Source organism: Momordica charantia, assembly GCF_013281855.1.
Source record: "Momordica charantia cultivar OHB3-1 chromosome 5 unlocalized genomic scaffold, Mcharantia_2.0 BLBB01000005.1, whole genome shotgun sequence".
NCBI lineage: Eukaryota > Viridiplantae > Streptophyta > Magnoliopsida > Cucurbitales > Cucurbitaceae > Momordica > Momordica charantia.
In genome coordinates, this window is record NW_028275163.1 from 8,910,738 (window position 1) to 8,930,259 (window position 19,522).

At 36.1% G+C, this 19,522-nt stretch overlaps 1 protein-coding gene across 2 annotated transcripts; it reads right to left on the reverse strand.

Moving 5' to 3' along the window:
- Positions 1 to 362: 362 nt before the first annotated feature.
- On the reverse strand, positions 363 to 17,886 carry SFC (ARF GTPase-activating protein). 2 transcript variants are annotated; one of them, XM_088123784.1, is made up of 20 exons: positions 17,102 to 17,886; positions 15,880 to 15,918; positions 15,643 to 15,719; positions 14,872 to 14,972; positions 14,393 to 14,463; positions 14,018 to 14,080; positions 12,272 to 12,316; positions 11,092 to 11,157; positions 10,947 to 10,994; positions 10,749 to 10,844; positions 10,626 to 10,667; positions 7,471 to 7,686; positions 7,212 to 7,343; positions 6,882 to 7,106; positions 6,678 to 6,764; positions 6,255 to 6,593; positions 5,742 to 5,887; positions 5,542 to 5,635; positions 974 to 1,437; positions 363 to 870 (listed from the first exon to the last, which is right to left on the reverse strand). In XM_088123784.1, exons 1-20 carry the CDS (start codon positions 17,144 to 17,146, stop codon positions 753 to 755), a joined length of 2,514 nt encoding a protein of 837 aa, XP_087979910.1. In that variant the 5' UTR covers positions 17,147 to 17,886; the 3' UTR covers positions 363 to 752. The 2 variants fall into 2 exon arrangements, with proteins under 2 accessions (XP_087979910.1, XP_087979911.1); XM_088123785.1 differs by lacking the exon at positions 15,880 to 15,918.
- Between the last annotated feature and the right edge of the window lie 1,636 nt (positions 17,887 to 19,522).

The following is a 19,522-nucleotide window of genomic DNA, read 5'->3' on the forward strand; positions in this document are numbered from 1 at the left end:
AATGTAATTAATTATATTATATTATATCCTCTCCCCTTTATCTTTGACACTTGTCCGAAATTAGTTCGGCATTGCACTGAAAGATTAATTACGAAAGGAAGACATAATTAATTGTTGAAATTCATTTTATGTTGTTTTTTAGGAGGTGGGGGATTGGGCCCAGGCTAGGCCCATCTGCTACCTGGGGTCCACCAAATCCAATTTTGCAGACCCGGCCCATGCTTTCTGAAAAGCCCACAACTCGAGAAAAGAAAATAATATAAAAAGCTAAAATGATAGAATAGAACAAAAATAATAGAAAGAAAAAAAGGCAATGTACAAATACACAGTGGGCTACAGATTAATTATAAAAATAATAATCATGAAAAGCTTCACCATGAAATGGAAGCAAGCTGAATAATAATAATAATAATAATTAAACAAAAGGGACAGCCCAAGCCAAGGTGGGCCAATTTTACAATAATACAACTCTGTTGGACTAACTTGCAAAGATTTGCCCAAGGGGGCAGGCAAGCTGGACCTACCACTCTCTTTAACCTAATAAAAAAAAAAAAAAAAAACAAACAAACAATCTTGCCATTTCATTTTTCCCACTCGATAAAAGAGAAGAAAAGAAAAAAAAAAAAAAAACTCCACCAGCTCTCCAAATTCATAAATACATCTCTATCTTACAAATTCCAATATCTTATATCTTAATGCCTTAAAAACCCTTTTTCTTCTTCCTTTTCCTTTCCTGGAATTTCACATCAATGTCATCCATTAGAATCTGATGATAGTATAGCAAGAACCTCCACATCATTCAGTTTTAACTCTACTGCCAGCTCGAGCGGGGTTTTACCGTCCCCATTTACCGCCCGTGGATCCCCTCCCCTGCAATGTATACAGCCAATTTTTTTTTACCATTAATGGTGCAGAGATGGAGACGGGGTGAAAACTAAAAGGGCTTTCTTTTTCTTCTCCTTTTATCACTAACCTGGAAAGAAGCAATTTGGCAGCTGCAGCTCTGCCTTTGAGGATACAATGATGAAGTGCAGATTGATGTCGGGAATCGATGGCATTAATATTTGCGCCGCATTGTAAAAGGAGCTCGAGCATACCGATGTCTGCTGTTTCACAAGCGAGATGCAGGAGCGTGCAGCCGTCTAGATCCTCCATAGGCTGGCTGCCTTCGCTCATACATCCTGAGTTGGAAGGGATTGTGGATCTCTCAACAAAATCACTGGGGCCAGCCGGCTCCTGCATTAGCATTACTTTAGCAAGAGTCAAAGAGCCACAAGGCATTTGCTTATACACTGCATTTACGTCTGCTTCCGAGTTTATAACGTGCCGATAAACCGCTTTCTTGTCATTCGAGCGTACACCGTCCCAGATCTGTTGCGCCACCAAATTAGGATATTGATTTTCCTTTGGTTTCCGAACAAAAGCCTTTTCGGCATACTGCCATTCAAAGAGAAGCAACAACCATGAATATATTAACTTCAAGCCCAGAAAAAGGCAACAATACAAGTTATGGAAGACTACTGAAACCACGGTAGTTGTCATCTACCTTCCAACATCGAGCAGCAACATTTATTTTTGAAAAACAAGTAGATATTCATGAGTCTAAGTCCAGCTACTAAAGTTTACTACCTTTATCATGTAGCCCAAAAGCTCAAATAAGATAATGGACTTCATTACTATTCGACATCTCTAGAGCTAATCAAGCATATGTTAACTACCTATGCATAAACGGACTCCAATCCAAAAGACTAAAACTTAACTAATAACTAAAAAACAAAACCGGAGCCCACAGAAAGATGTTAAACCTAATAATATTCCACAACTCTTCCTAGGATCTCTCAACCCCTCTAAAAACTTCATCCTCTCTCTCCATCCAAATATTCCACAAAACAACACCAAAAAAAAGTCTACTAGAAGATTGTGCCCTTATCTCAGAAAGGAGGATTCAAGATAACCTCCTTCATCTTAGAACAACAATCTCTATTACTTGCCCCATAGATCCCAAAAACTGACACAAATGACAAAGCAACTCCATAAAGCCTGTGGGAATGAAACAGCTCCATAAGAGAGGGTCAAGATCCTCCTGTCTACAAAAACTGCAACTCGCGGGCCCAACACCATAGAGTAATGTCTCTGAACGCAATCTAAGGTGTTAACTTCCTTGCAAGACCTACCACGCAAAGAATTTGACCTTCATGGATACCTTTAGCTTTCAAAGATTGGAGAAAGAAGGGGCCTCAAGATGGAACAAAGAGACACAAAGCACAAGGGGCACGGGGCGACCTCCCAACTAACCAGATTGGAACTTCCCCCCTCCCACTCCTCCCTCCTCATGATTTTCTCTAAATTTTTACTCAACAAGATAGGGATTCTAAACAGTGAAAGGAAATAGGTAGGCATTCCACCAAAAACAGACTTGATGAGAGTTAATTCTTTTTCTGTTTTTTTGGCATTTAGTACGTTAACCCCTCTTGAAAAGAAAGCCCCCTCCCTCCCAAGAAAAGAGTGTCGTACATGAATTGAAGGTACATTAGATGAGTTCTATCGTTTCCTAATTTAAACTCCTCGATAATGCCCTTCTCCACACCTGTCAATACAACCACCAGGAGGAAAGGGAAAAGGTCACCTTGCCTAAAACCTCTAGTAGCAACAATCTTACCCTGGGTCAACCATTAACAAGGATAGAAAAGTTTGCCGACCTTATACAACCCCAGATCCAAGATCTCCATTTAAATTCAAAACCTTTCTTTCGAGGGAACCTTATCTAAGAAGTGAAATCCACATGATCATAAGCTTTTTCAAAATCTCTTTTTAATATGAGAAACTGCACTTTTCATTGAGAAAAATGAAAAAAGGAAGATACAAGGACATACAAAAAACTAGCTCTACAACAAGAAGCCCACCTAAATGAAGGGGCTTCAATCCAAAAGGATACAAGGGCATTCAAAGTCTATCTTACAAGTTACCCCTTCTTGACTGATCTCTCTATAATCCTCGATCACCTATTAGTACTAACACTTGATCGAAGATTTGTCTATGAGCAACAAAAGCTCCTTGGGAACTAGAAATCGTGCTATTGAGGACACTTGTCAACCTAGCCGCCAATGTTTTAGCAATGATCTTATAAAGACTTCAAACCAAACTAATTGGCCTAAAGTCTCTAACCCTGTTGGCTTATCCTTTTTGGGGATAAGACAAATGTAGGTCTCATACATGGAGGCATCAATGATCTTTCTCTCATAAAACTCACTAAACACCTCCCACCCCCCACAAATCCTCCTTAATGCACTCCCAACTACCTTGAAAGAAAGCCATCAAAGAACCATTTGGACCAAGAACTTTGTTCCTATCGAACCCAAAAACCACTCTTTTGATATCATCCAAAGTAAACGAGGGTTTTAATGTTCCTTATATCTATAACAGAAATGGGACACTAGTTCAGTCCCTCCAGAAAAGGCCTAAGAATAGAACGAGGAGCATAAAGACTTGAAAAGAAAAAAAACAATCTCCTTCTCAATCTCCTTGTCCTCCCTCACGAATTCCCCATTGTCCTTTTCTAAGGAACCAATTAAATTCTTATTTCTTCTTCCTTTGGCAAAATTATGAAATAAGGGTCATATTGCAGGCTCCTTCCTTGGCCCAATTGACCTTAAGTTTTTTGCCTCCAACTAACATCCTCCTCCCGAGTGACCTCTAATTTCCCTTTCCTTCCAATCCCACTTGCTCCTCCCATAACTCAGTCAATAGCTCACCTCCCTCTCCCAAACCACCAAAAGACTTAATTCTCTAAAAAAAATTTCCTTTCTTTTAAATAGGAAACAGAATGTATAGATAAAGAGAAGGAGAACAACCTACTGGGCAGATGAAAAAGCCCTCCAAAAACTAACATATTACAGCTTTCCAATCGTTGATCAAAGCTAAACTGTAGTTACAAAAGCAAGGACCCACAAAAAGAATTACCTGCTTTGGGTAAGTGAAGTTCCAAATCAAACGTTCTTAATGAGAAACCAAACTTCATTGAGAAAGATGAAAGAAACTAAAAGGTCACACAAAAAAACAGCCCACCAAAAGGAGTCTACAACAAACAGATGCCAATACAAAATAATAAAGCCTAACTAATAATTACAAAACAGACGGTTTAGTAACCGAAGGCCCTAAAGAGGCGTTAAATCTAACAATCCCCACACCTCTTCCCAGGATTTCTCCACCCCTTCAAAAATTCTACCATTCATCTCAAGCCATAAACCCCACAATATAGTAACTAAAAATAAAAATAACAAAAAAAAAGTCTACCATAGAACTCTCCACTTATTACAAAAAGGAGGAAAATGGAGCACCCCCCTATCATAGAGCAAACATCCCTATTGCGCACTCACAAGATCCCAAAATCCAAAACAAAGCGACTCAGAGAACTTCCAAAGGATGTGATCAAGATCGTCTGATACAAGCTTGCACAGACAACACCACTACGTGACCAGCACTAAGGAGGAATGTCTCTGGATATGATTTGAAGTGTTAACAATCCATGTAAAACTGACATGCAAAAAATTTGTCACTCTCAGGACCTTAACTCCAAAGAGAGGAGAAATAAGGGGCAACCGAAGGGGACAAAGGGGTACATAAAATCTGGAAGAAAGAGTTGCAAGAGAAGCCCCTAGAAGGGTGGTGGCCCAAAAGCAAACATCCCTCCCCAGACCCATCTGAACATTACCTAGAAGAGAAAGAAGGGTAGCCACATCCCGTCTCCTTGTCTGCTAAGGGTCAATGGAAGCCTAAAGATAAAGAAAAGCCATAACCCGAGGAAGGCATAATGAAGGTCACCAAATGCAACCTTTAATCCAAAAGGTGATACAAATGAAGGAACAAAGCGAAAAGATGCTTATCTCCCAGTCAACGATCCTCCAAAAATAGATATATGAACCTTACCAAGAAAGCAATTAACGAATTGAGAGAACAAGGAGAAACCTGATGAAATAGCATTCCAGGAACTCTTTGAATAGCCTTTGAACTAATAGACCGAGACCCACTCAAAAGGGCGCGAACCATATTTACTCACATCCTATTGTAGGGGGGCTTTTATCTTAGTAGAGGTCTACATCAATTTAATTTGTGAATTCTCTCCAAAATTTCTAATTTCTAAATCCTAGTGTCACCAAAAACCCGTCTTCCGAAACTTCAACAAACCTTTAACAGCACTTAGTTTCTTCATAAAATATAAGCCTTCCCAGTTGCCCGCAACACTAGTTCCCCACCATGACGGTAAAGAATACTTAGAAGGACAAGTGAGCGATTTGAAACTAAAATGACTATAGCCCCACTTAACAATATCAGAATCCACACAGATAGGCGAGAAGTAAATCTTGGACCCAACTTGATTTACTTTTTGAAATTTAGATAATAATTCAAATGTGTTGTTTGTAAGAATAATGAAAAACATACCAAAAAAGAAAAATTGAGAGTGACTGACCAAGTAAGCATAAGTTAAAAAAAAAAAAAAAAAAAAAATCAGACATGAACAGACTAGGAGATGAGTGATCACACCTTTGCATGAATGAACTTCTCCTTCACTGATATTGGATCAGAATGACTAGGTTTGCTGATGAAAAGCATCTGCTGTTTATCAGACTTGTACATTCTTCACCACAAAAATAACAGGTAAATGTTAGCAAAACTAAATAAAATGAAGCTAGATATTGCAGATTATCTTGACAAACTTTGAATTAATAGTGAAGTTCATTTACCCTGTCGAAACAAGATCAACCTGAAAGGCGCTTCTGGATTGCAGCATCTCCTCCCAAACCGAGTTCGCAAATGTATTTCCAAGAGATTGAAATAAATTGATAACTGAAGGCTCCCACACTTTGACATCCAATGTAAGGGATCTCACCTACATAGTTGCAGAAAAATCAATCAGCATACCAGGAAGCAATAATTCTTACCATAAAAGGGATGTCTTCTTATTAAAAAACCAAGAGCACCACAAAATGAAGAGCTTTTTACTTCTAGATTTCACATTGATAACTTAATGCCATAAAAATTTATCACTCAGGGGCTTCGATTACCCTAAGTCAAAAGATACAGTTGCCATGCCACTCTGAACATATTAAATGAATCATAGCAAGATAATTTCATATATATGACACACATATATAGCCCCTTCGAAATAGCATCATGCTTCCTTAGCTGGACAGGAGCATCAGATGAATAATCCACTGCGGGATAAAATCCATGAAAAACAAGTTCAAGATATTAACCTTTGATATGTGAACTCCAAGATTGCGGTGAACACCAGAACATTCGATACAAACAAGAACACCAAGATTCAAAGATGCCCAGTCGGGTTCAGGAGCACCACAATCCGCACATTTATCATTCCCGCATACTCTACGAAGTACATCTATTGGCTTCTCAATTTTCATAGCTGATCGTTGCTGTTGCAAATTTCTCAAAGGGCGTTCCATATGAGAAGAACTAAGGTTTCTTTCAGATGTATATTCGTCAGCTGCTGTCTGATCAAAGTCGGAACTTTCAAAAGAACTACTTTCACTGGTAGACCGGTGATGACCACTTCCGATGGGACTACCCCCAAGACACTGATAAACAATAATACAAATAACCATTAACATCAATATTTGAAAATATCCAGAATCAAGTGAGAAGAAAGGCAAAATAAATACCCTCTCTGGAGCCTGAGAACTTAGTAATGAAGCAATAACTCCAGTTATTTTTTCAATCCAATCCATTTGATCTAGCGCACTCTCTGCCTGCACTGACATGCAGAAATAGATTTATAGGGAACCTTAAAATTATATAATCTTCTCTCATTAAAGAAAACCAAGTGAAGCATAACTTTTCAGCCCAAACTAGCCCATAAACCGAACCTGCAAAGTGTAACTCTTAGTTGGTGAAATGATGCGAAAGCAAAACCTAAGGTCGGATTGGTCTGCATCAACTTTGATTGTTGAAGTGAGTAGGTTCACTGTATGATGAGCAACAGACTTCTCATCATGCACCCCACCATGATAATGGTTAGAAAGCCAGCGGCTCAACAGGCCAGAACCAAGCTCTGAACTATTCCTCTGACCAGACAGTTGGCCTCCAGACACCTAAAAGGCACCCATCATACACACGAACCAAAGACTACTGCGTAACAGAGAGGGAAAAAAAAGAACTATCTGCTCTACACAAAGTAACATGATTCAATTACTTACAGATGATTTGCTGCACTGTTTGCGATAATAATACAGCAATCCCCGACTATCAAGAACAAAAAATCTTCTTTTCCAGTCACCCCTCAAGTTTGAAGAACGCTTTGAGAGATAACCTTGTCGAATGGTTTGAACCTAAGTTATGGTTGAATATAAAGATATAGTCATGCAAAAAAGATATAGATATGTGTAGGTGCAAGGAGAAAGGTACCGCCTATGCACCTTGGGAGATCGGTAATATTATAATGCAATATTTCCTGACCTTTCCTTTTGCAGCAGATTGCATGACTTCCTCTATCATTTTATGTGAACTTCTGCCAATGGCTTGAATACCATCTCCATTAGGAGATCCATTGGAACCGTTGGATGACCACCTACTCTCCCGATCAACCTGCCTCTTGTACTCTTGCATACGTTCATTAAGAGCAGCCTGCTCATAGTTAGACCTTTCTCTTGATTGCTGGGCATAAGTCAACACCTGCAAAACAAAAGTGCATCAATGATTTTGACACCAATAATTACATAAATCTACAGAATCGATCAGAGTCATGTGATACTGACTTATTAATCCAGGTCAAGTCTCCCACAATTAAGTGTTGGTCAGAAACGAGGAAATATCTTAACCCTCCATTCTAAAATAGATTAGAGTAATCAGTGGGAAAACGAGAAACTACCTATTCTCAAGGAGTGAAAAACCAGGTCAACAGATGAACATGTTTAGCGTGGTTTCTTTTTTAAAAAAAAAATTGTTGGAATTTGAACACGAACATGGGTAGACTATCTTGGTGCAGGAATGAAAATCATTGTCATGAAGAATAATATCAAATACCAAAAACAAAAGGCAACACTGACTACTAAAAAATTTGTAAATAAACAGTAGATTTTGAAACAAGAAATATTTCAGTCATTTGGTGAAAAGTTACAAAGAGAAGCCCTTTGAATAGCACCAAAGTAGAGTTTTATTGGTCATCTTGAACTTAAGATTGGCAAGGATTTTATATTTTGTTGGGGAAAGTAATACTGAATTCTCGTGGAGTTTCACCAACATAGAAATCATTAAGGTGTCATTGCCACATATTTTCGAAATTTAAAGAGGATAGGACCCTATTAGATGCACTAGCTTCAAAAAGGTTAGGAAGTGACCAGAGGAAGGTTTTTCAAGGTGTTTAGCTCTAAAATATGAGAACTTTAGAATCCAATCATGGCAGACTAGAAACCTAACAGAAAGGGGGGCAAAACACAAATCTCTCATGTTGGACACCAAGTAGGGATATCCTTAAGGGCAAGATTGCTAATATCCTAGTTAAAGAGCTTCATGCTTCTGGTGGGGATTTAGAGGTATATTTCTACCAACTCCAACTAATATTGAAGTGTCCTCTAAGAATCCAGCTACAGCAAATGCCCTAAAGGTCTCCAAATTCTCTCTAGAATACAAAAGAAGCCTGAGATAATCATAAATACCAGAAAGCCATTAAGCAGAATCAACAATAGAGAACTTAATGGTCAAAGAGAAAGGACCCTCAAGGACTTCATGCGCAAATAGAAGAGTGAGTCTTTCTTGAGAACAAGGATCCCTCAGAAGCTTGAAAATAATCATAAATATCAGAAGGCAATAAAGAGGATCGAAAAGAAAGGATCCTCAAAGACTTCATGGGCCAAGAGAAGAGTGAGTCTTTCTCAAGAACAAGGATCCCTCAAGAAGAACCAATTATAGTCCATTAAAGCTGAACTGATATCTTTGTTTCTTGGTAAAGGACTAAGAAGGGGGTAATTTTAAGAATCATAGAATTGACTAAAGCTCTTATCTCCTGAACTCTCGAGCCTCTGACATTCCAACTTAAAACAATCATGGGAAACCATGTGAGCCCCAACAAAATGATGTCAAGAACTTATTCATAGCTAATTGAAGAATGAAGATTCACAAGCTCGCTGACACCAATTATTTTTCTTCATCACCAATGTTTTTTCATTATTTTTGCAAGGAGTATAACAATGACAAATCTAGGATTTTCAATTATTTAGCCTGATCGCCGTTACGATTTGCGAAGAAAACCATGAGAAATGATGTCCCCAATAGTAATTATCACCATCAGCTCCATCTAGGAGGCACATACTAAAGAACCCAATTAGGAAACTTTTGAAGTCTACCGTTGAGGCTTCTATACACAAAGAACCATAAGAAACACTTTTATCCAAGAAACTTCCAACCATTATTCAAGATGGGAACCTTCAACTTAGGAGCAATCGCAGTAAGCTTCAAAAATGTAGATTTATTCGAGAATAAACCAGTTTTATCTAGCACCACATCACATGATATTGTTTGAACCAGAATTTATCCATGAGAGTTGCCCAACTCCCTATTTCTAGGTCAAAAAGATTTCTTCTGATCTCCAAATCCCACTTCTATCACTCCTCACTCCAACAATTGCTAACTGTAGTCCCTTTTTAGAAGAGATGTTGCGTACATCTGTAAAAACTAAAGATGGAGAAGATGAAGAATCTAGCCAAATATCTTCCAAGAACCAAACATTCTTTACCATTTTCTACTTAAAACTTCAAGAAGTTGAGAAAAAAGGCACTAATTTTTGCATTTCCTGACTTTTTAGTCAGCTAACTGTGCGCTCCACACCATAAATATCTTCCCAAAACAGAACTTTCTGGCTACTTTCTTCTTCTAACTTCAAGAAGTTGAGAAAGAAGGCTATTATTTTTTCCATTGTCTGGCCATGAGCTTCCCTTTTCATTACCTTTCAGTTTTTTAGTCAGCCAATCGTGCAGGTAGGTAACCAAGAACCAACGCCACCGCAGAAAATATAAGCTACATCCAAGGTTCTTGCCTCATCACAATTGATCCCAGCCACTACTGATTTGAGGAGATTAATTTTCAAAGCCAAAGCCTTCTCAAACACATCAATTGTAGTTGACAGATTTTCCAAAGAGAATGTCATCAGCAAATTGAAAATGGTTTAGGCGCATCAAGTCTTTGCTGAAGTATACCACATGACACATTGTTCAGCCATTTCCTTGGCAGTTATAAGGATTTTGATTCAGAGCGTTTTACTTTGGAACTTGGATACTGTTCTTTCATGCTTCTCTCGGTGGTGGTTAATACAAAAATAAAATTAATGCATGAAAAACTGTCCAGCTGTCCAACTGCAAAATTTATCCGCCTAAGCAGCAGCATCACAATAGTTTCCCACCAGCATTCTAGCTAACTAAATAGAAATATTACAATGACAGAACAAGATCCTAATTCCTACAGCTGAAGCTAATTATATTAAATATTCATCAAAGAATTCTCCTGTTTTATTGCTCTGCCTTTAAGCAATTGAAATTCTAAAACTGGGAGATGACAATAATAACCGACACTCATTAAAGAATATATTCAGTTTAGCCCAAATGAAAATATATTATAACCTGATTAATATATGGCTCCATCTGATGCAACAACTCATACCCCTGCAGGGAAGAGGTAAAAAGATGAGTAGGAATATGGTGATATAGTTAACAAATATACAAAGATAATTGTCAAGAACTTACCTGTTTGAAGTAACGAAGGTGTGCATCCATTGTTCCACTCACCGCCTCTAAAAATTCAAACCTTTTTTTGGCCTCAACATTAGAAAGAGCAGTTACCTACAAAAAAGGGATATAAAGAACAAAATGCTATGAATTAAATTATTCTACAATATTATTTGAATCATATATTGATAATTGAAAAAAGAGTGCAGAACTTACTAGATTAAAGCGTGCCTGCTCAAATGCAGATCTTGCATTATGAAGTTCCTGGAATGTGTCAGACCAAATTAAATCTGATGAGCAAATTCAATGCTAAAAAGGTAAAGATGAGAACTCTCAAAAACTTTTTTATTTAGCATAATACCTCTTCCAAAAGACTAGCGACATCATTTTTAGTCCCTTTTCTCAGTGACAGGAATTTCTCACGAGCCTGTAACATCATTTAAAAAAAAAATAATAAGACTAAGTAACAAATATCAAACAGGACATGCATACTTAAATATTGGAACATACTAAAATATCTTTAGACCAACTGAAACTAATAAAATCAAGCTGTTTCAGTTACTTCATTCACATAGAACTGTAAAAGGGCATTTAAAAGTCAACAAAGAACCATCCGCAGCAGCACCATAGTCCATATAGTCAATAACAACAGCCCAAGAGTCGTTTTACAACCTATCTCTTCACTTTCAGGTCTTCCCAAACACAAACCTGTTTGAAAGTTCACTTTGTTTATTATTATACGATCTTATTATTTCGCAAGCTCCGGTTACAAGCAAAAAAGTTAGCTCCAAGGAATTCCGATAAATCATGTTAAACATTAAATGCCATTAGGAATATTACTAAGCAAATTCTAAAAGGATATATTTGTCATTAGTAGGATTTGGTTAGTGAAAAGTAGTTATAAACAGGGTGAGTTATAGGGTTCGGGGATATGCATAATTTGGAGAGTGGTTACTTGTGAAATTCTACGCTTCTCAAGGTGCTTGGGGTTGGAGGGGCTATTGTAATTTTTTTGGATAAGAGAACTTTTTAATTCTACTCATTAAGCTTGATATTGTAATTTTTCTTTCCTATTTTGATATAATTTTTTATTAATTTCTATTGCAAGTACTAGTTCCTATCAAATACATGAATAACCCTATTGTTTGAAAGTAACAAGTAACAACAGGATAGAGAGATTGAGGGAGGTGTGGGACATCATTCAGTTTCACGTCTCCCTTTTGGCCTCGGTCCAAAGCTTTTACTCTTTAAGCTTGATCTTGCTTGATTGGAGTCCGTTCTTTTAGTTTGGCTCCTTTTGTTGGACTGGTCTTTTGTACGTCCTTTTGTATTCTTTCATTTATTGAAAATTTGGCTTTTTCATAAAAAAAATATATATAATAATAATAAATAACCCTACAGTTAATATTGTTATGATGATATACTGATCATTTTTAATCCATTCCAAACCCAACTTGAGGAGAGATAAATCCAACAAAAAAAATGAAACAGCATGGTACTGCAACTATATATTCCATACAAAAGTTTCAATAATCACGCACCTGATCATACAGAAGGCTAGCCTTGTCAAAGCGCTTCCTTGCTTCCTGCACTAACAATAGATCCCTTAAAAGAGGGACTCAACAACGAATTTGACAAGCTAGACATATTTGGTTCCTTATATATAGATAAATATACATATATACAGTCTTTTATAGGAAACAAACTTCATTCTGGAAAGAAATCAATTCGAAACTTTGAAACTTATAGTATCCAAAAGGAGTCTTGTTTTTATAAGAAACGGTTCAATCTACAAAATGAAATGTACAAAAGGAGAACCCATGCAAAGTATATTACAAAAATATCTTCCAATTAGAAGAAATAGCATAATTACAAGAAGGCATTAAAAGAAGGGCCTATATTGATTAGGCCAAGAGGCTGCTACAACAAGAAGTGATTCACCAAAAACATATAAGATGACTTTTCTTTATCAAAGAAGACTCTGGTATTCCTCTCAAGCCATGAAGACAAAATAGAAGCCCTAATGTAAGTAAGCAGATATTTTAGCTTCCCTTCCAAATTGACGGCCATCCTTGATCATGGGGAGGCCCTCTATATCATTTGATAAAATATTTCCAGAACTGCCAAGCAAAGAAATAAAAGGTAGCATAGAGTTTCCACATTGGATTCCCAGAACTATCTTGAGTTTGATGCTACCTAAAAAGAGCTCCACAGGAAAACTTTTTTTTCCTTTGGATAATGCCATGGCATTGCATTGTTGAGAATCCATGATAATAGTCTCTCGAAGTCTCTTTAAAGGTTCAATAGTTTCTTTCCACACCTCCTATGAAATTCCTCTAACAGCACCCTTCCCAAGAACTCTTCCTTGTCTTTAAAAGGATGGCCAGAAGTTGCTCTTAAGCTGCCAAGGCTTTTTGAGGGAAGCATAAAGCTAAATTGAAATCTTCCAAAAAGAGAAAACCATGGCCCAGAGAGTTCAGGCTTAGGAACGATGAAGGAAGAGAAGACCAAGATTCTCCATACTTTTCTTACATATACAGCAAAAGCTTGGTGACAACTTTATGTGAGGATACCTCCTTCGCATCATTCCTTATTTCTAATTTCTCATCCAAAGGGAGAAAAGGATAAAAAGAGGGTCCAACTAGTCAGCTAAGAGCTCTTCTGCCAGAAAATCAGTAAAGAAAGTTAATATGCAGAAGCCAGAAACCAAAACTGCCGTGTTATTACAATATAAAACTGGCATCATCTACCATAACCAGTAAAAATCTGAAATATGTCATGTCAATTAGGATTGCGATCCATGTGACTACATGCATGAGCCTAAGGGTACATTATATGCAGTGGGAAAAAAGCAATGTGCCAAGAATAAGAAATTTGACTCCAGAAAACTCTCTGAGTAGTTAAATTACATCGTAATTCCACTGTTCCTAACCCAACAGTCCCAACTAAAATCATACCTATTTAGTTGCGCAAAATACAGGCAAAACCCAATTTAATTTTTTTCTTTTTATAATCATGAGGGTCCATGCCAATTTATGTGCATCGTATTCTTAACTGATATGTGATCTCACAAGACAACCCCTAACCTTGTAATATTTTAGTGATAAAACTCATAGGATGTAATATCTTGGAGATAGTTGAACTCATGGCCTGAATCTAAATTACACATGGATTTCAAGCTTGTCCCTTTAACTACCTGGTCCAACCCATAAAAGAAAATCTATATTTAACTAAACAATTTACCTACCGAGAAAGAATAAAACTAAGCAATTTGTAATTTGTAGTACCTTGACTTCAAGCAAGTCAATATTGACGAACTGCAGTAATCTGTCATTAAGCATATGCTCCACCTGACAGTAGAAAGAGAAGAAAAATATGAAATGTATTCTAACGAAATACTCAACATCCAAAAACTTTTTTGAAGTTTCCTCTACCTAAAGAATTTGAACATACAGAGAAGAATAGCATATGAAGGACAAATTAATCATGAATGGATCAGTGATCAATGAGCAAAATATGAATTTTATCCAGCTTTTCCAAGACAAATCTATAATAGCAGAAAAGAAAAATGGATAAAGCTACAATCCTGAACAGTGAGTAAAAAGGGATAATGGAAGACTACACCACATTCAAGGCACATTTATACAGGGGACAAACTATACCTGGGAACGAAGGACTTCCTTGTATGTCCCAATTTCCCTCAGCGCAATTGTAAATTTGGTCATGACAGGTCCTGAAATATCATCTACAAGTTAATTGACCAAGCAAGATTGAACCCTATGCTCAACTTTCAGATTAAATTCAACTTATATAAGAGGCTAATCTGTAATAGAAAACATAGATGCAATCATCATTTCAAAAAAGAAATGAGACAGAGCAAGAGATGTTGCAAATAAATAGAAATCAGTATGACTGCAGATCAACAAAGCAAACAACAAAATTGCACTGAACAACCTTAAATGCAAGTAACTATGCTCAAGGTTATTTTCAGAATAGGGTTCATGCTTAACTTCAGTTGACACAAAATTATGTGGTGTTGAATGTCTCAAGCTTGTGCACAATTGTATCTCAAAAAACAAATGCCTGTGCACAATCCACACGTGTAACATAACCAAATAAAATTCAAAATAAACAAGCATACCTCCAAAAGCAACACTGATTGGGTCATTGTGCCCTCCCCCAAAAGTTTCCAGGGAACTTGCAAAAGCGATATCACCATCATATCCCTCACCAAGTCCTTCACTGCAAAATATAAAAAGAAAGTGAAATCAAAAACTTTTGCAGAATCTTGATGGCAAGAGTAAAGTTGACCAAATCAACTGCACTGAATAGCAAAGAAAATCCTTGTGTGAGTCCTATGGTTAAGCAATGAAATTTTCAAAACTTCATGTAAGAGAGTAAAGGAAGAAAATTAATGTCAGAAGTGTACCCTCAATCATAAACTCAAGTAGTCTGCACACGAAACATCAAACAAACCATGAAAGAGCATTCTACTTCATAACTTAGGAAAATAGTGAGCAATGAAGAAACAAATGCTACCATCATATCCCCTATTATTACACGAATTGAGATTATATATAACTTAGAAGAAGGTTGTCATGGAGAATGCTTATGAGCACCCATCAAACAGCAAAAAGGTCAAGTAAACAAAGATCATATTTAAAATTCCATAATTCTTAGCAGTGTACATGGACAAATTAAAAATCACCTAACAGTGAACATTAACGCATAATTTTCCAAAAGCAAACTTAAACAGTACTTATTCTCCAACTTGGAATGAAGTCCTCCTATAAAGAAAATTCTGATTTCATTTAGAAGCACAACTGGATTGATAGAGGTACTCTTCATGAAGGAACCCTAATTTTGAAACAACCAGAAAAATAAAGGACAATAAATGCTAAAATAGACGTACGTGTATTTTCTACATCCTTTAAAAAACTTCAAACTCCTCTCTCTCAATAGTTCAGCACTTTCCTCCAAGCATTGTATCTGTATCACAAATGTCATTAACAACAAAAATAGCACCTACAATTCAACATCTTTCAAATGCAAATTATTCCAACTGGTACAAGCATGCAAATTTTTCATTCGTTGGTGCCAAAATAGGACACTCATCGTCAGCAATAATGTAAGAGAAACCTAGCCAAACCTGCATATTTGCAGATAAAAACAATCTCAAGATGTATAACTGCAGTAAGGAAAAGAAAAGTAGAAGTTACAATTACATCTCCATCTTTTTTCCAACTACAATTAAATCATTTACCAAGTTATGCTTATGAAACTTAAAGGTTCTAAATTTATGGCGCTCTTTTATCCATTTTACTCCATAACTGTTCTGTTTTTTTCCTTTTCACAGGGGGTGTGGGGGGCGGGCTGCTACTTTACATGATTTTGAGATATTTTTGAAGTTTTACCTGATTACCAGGATCCACTCAAATCTCTTCCCATATTCATAATTCTGTTCCAAGAACATTTGGAAGACAAGACATATATATCATGTGGGAGTCGGAAGATATTGTTCAGAAGGTAAGGTTTAAACCATCCAATTGGCGTTCCTTAGAATAATTGTTTTATTCATACTCATTTTATAATCAACTCAAATTGGAGTACTTTTCTTGCTAGCTCCTAGGAGTGCTAATATAGCTTTACACTCTTCTCCACATTAGTGAAAAAGTTCTCTGTATCATAAGAAAACAAGTCATATGGGATTAATTAACAAGGAGAAAGCAGGGCACTACTCATTTGTGAACGAGCTAGCCAAAATTACTGCCATCCTTTTTTATTTTTGAGCGTTAAATATATTTTCATTAGGAAGTCCTCAGGGATTATAGTATTTTTCTGTTTCTGAATAAATAATAAAAAAAAAATTTAAATAAAAATAATGTAGCCTGGGGAATAGGCTCAAGGACTGTAAATTTTCCATTCTAAGAAGAACAGTTAGCAACCGAGTTCGTGGACAATAAAATTTCAAATTTGGGAATAAAATATTTTCTGAAATACGCTCATAAAACCTATAACTGACCATTTAATTGACGACCAATCTATCAAAAACTGGCATATGCGTTCATTAAAGGAACTTTCCCCAATGAAATTGACTGCTTGACCAAGAAGAAACAAATATGGAAAGTGTTCATTAAAAGAAAAAGACGGTTTCCAGGATTCTCAGAGGGATTCGCCGAAATATAATAACACCCTTCTTAAACTTCTTAAGCTTCGTTTGGGATAAAGCATTTATAGAGTTACAAAGTTTCCTTGTATGTCTCAGAAACCAGATAACAATTAATACCCAGCAAAATTGAGTTCGAGAGGGAAGATAAATCGAAAAAGAAGAACATTAATTACAAAGTCGGAAAGAATGAGAGAGCTCTGACCTGCTTGCGGAACATAGGAGAATCATCAAGCTTCGCGAAATGCATTATGAGAGACAACTAATACTTGCAGGCAAATGAAAATAAACGTCAATAATAAGGCGCCATTGAAGTGACAACTCGATCACGGTAAAGGGGAAGCAAAGCAAGACATGGATCCCCCAGAATTCGGCAAAAACAGAATCAGATCTCCCACATTCTACACCATGATCAACGACATGAAAACCCCAGAAAAAAGGAAGGCAAGAAATGACCACGCTGACGAACCCTCCAATCAACAAACCCAGAAAAGAAAAGAAACCCAACAAGCCAAGCCGGCACAAGGGAAAAAGAAAAGCCAAAAACAGAACAAATAGCTTTGAATTTTCAACCCAGAGGGTACAGAAGAAGAGAAGGGGGTGCTCCCTTTTTCCTACAGCACCCAATAAGAGAACAATTAAGGATGTAATTAGGGTGGGGATTGGGTATAGTTTTCAAAATCAAAACCCTAGAGAAGGAATGAGTGGAAAAGGGAGAGAAGAAGAAGAGAAATGGGGGAAGGGGATCAGCAAAGGGAGCATTAATGGATGTGGGTTATGGGTATGGCGGGGGAATATTGGAGAAATTGATGAAGAGATTTTCAATTTTCAATCTCTTGAGTTCCTTCCGATTCCATTAACCTGAGAATGTCGAAGGAAGGCCATGTGTGCGAGGCGAGGGAGAGACAGGCCACAGTCATTGATTAAAGCGAAAAAACAGAGCTTTTTTCCTCTGTCTTTGCCCCTTTTTTTCCCTCTCTTTCTCTCTCTTCTTTTTTTTTTTATTTTTTCGGTGGGTAAAGAGAAAGAGAAAGAGAAAGAGAAAGGGAGGGAAGAAACTACGTCGTTTCGGGGGAGTGAACCGGACGGTGTCGTTTTGGGGTCTGACAGTGAGTAGCTTTAGAGGGTTTCGAGAAGTGAAAAAAAAAGCGACAGTTGAAAGAAACCCACCGCCTCTTTGGGGCGCGTGTCCGTCAAACGCTGACGACAAACATTGCAGCGGCTGTCTTCGAAAGATAACAAAACAAAAAACAAAACCAATTTAGGCATCTTCTCAAATATCATTCTTCACTTATTCAATATTAAGTCTAAGTAATAACAAAAAGCCTAAGTTATATAATTTAAACTTAGGGTCCGTAATTCAATTTTCTGTATTTTTTTTCAAAAATTATTTTGAAATTCTATGTAATTTTCAAAAAAAAAATTGTTTTCAAAAATAAATTTCTATTTTTTAAAATCTGATTTTTTTCTTATAATAATCAACTTTCCCTCGTAGTATTTATTTATGAAAATTTTCTTTTTCACTCTAAAATTTTTTCTCTTTCTACATTTTTCTTTACAAAATTTATTTTTCTCTTCAAAATTTTCATATTTTAAATATTTATTATTATTTATCTCTCTCCAAATTGTATTTTTATTTTTTATTTTTTTCTAACAAATTAGTTTCATTTCTCTCTTTACAAATGTAATATTTTTTCGAACTTTTTTCTGTCTAAAGTTTTGTCTTTTATAATTTTCCTTTCTCTACTTAATCTATTTTTTCCTCGGAAAATTATATCTTATTTTCTCGTTCAATTTTCTTTCACTATAACTTTTATTTATTTTCTCTAAAAATTATATTTTGAATCTTGTTTTTATCTCTAAATTTTTTTACACTATAATTTTTCTCTTCTTTCTAATTTTTTTAACATATATTTTCTTCTCGAGTTTACATTTTTCTCTAAAATTTTTCTCTTTTTGTCTTTAAATTTTCTTTCACTAATTTTTTTCTAAATTTTTTATTTATTTCTCTAAAATTTATCTTTCAAAAGTGTATTTATATCTCTCTAAACTTGTATTTTCATGTCTCTACATTAGGGATCACAAAAATTTCTAAGTTCAGGCCCAAAAAATAGGAAATGAATGTCCCGACCCTATCCCTGATTCCATTTTTAAATAATTAATATTTATTTATTACACTTTTTTATTTTTCAATTCTAAAAATAATTAAAAACAATTATAAAATCGATAATTTTTATCAAGAACATCTCTCGGACCAAAGAACGAGGTGGAGACGGTGATTAAAAATTTTCGCGAACACGAGAATAAGGGAGAGTATCCTCACTCGCACTCATTGTCGTCTCTATACTCTACATAGAATTTTCTCTCTCTAATATGTATTTTTAATTTTCTAATTTTTAAAAACAAAAAATAAAAAATGGTTATCAAACCTATATGGTTTTTGTTTTTTAAAACATACAACCAAAAACCAAAAACATAAATGACGAATCCTCAGGAGTTTTCTATTTTTTAATTTAGTCTTTTTTTAAGTCTTTAATTTAGTCCTTTATACTTTAATTTCTTTAATTATTCTCTAATGGTTAGTGTATATTAAAATTCACTTAGGAAAGGAAAAAAAAACTAGAAA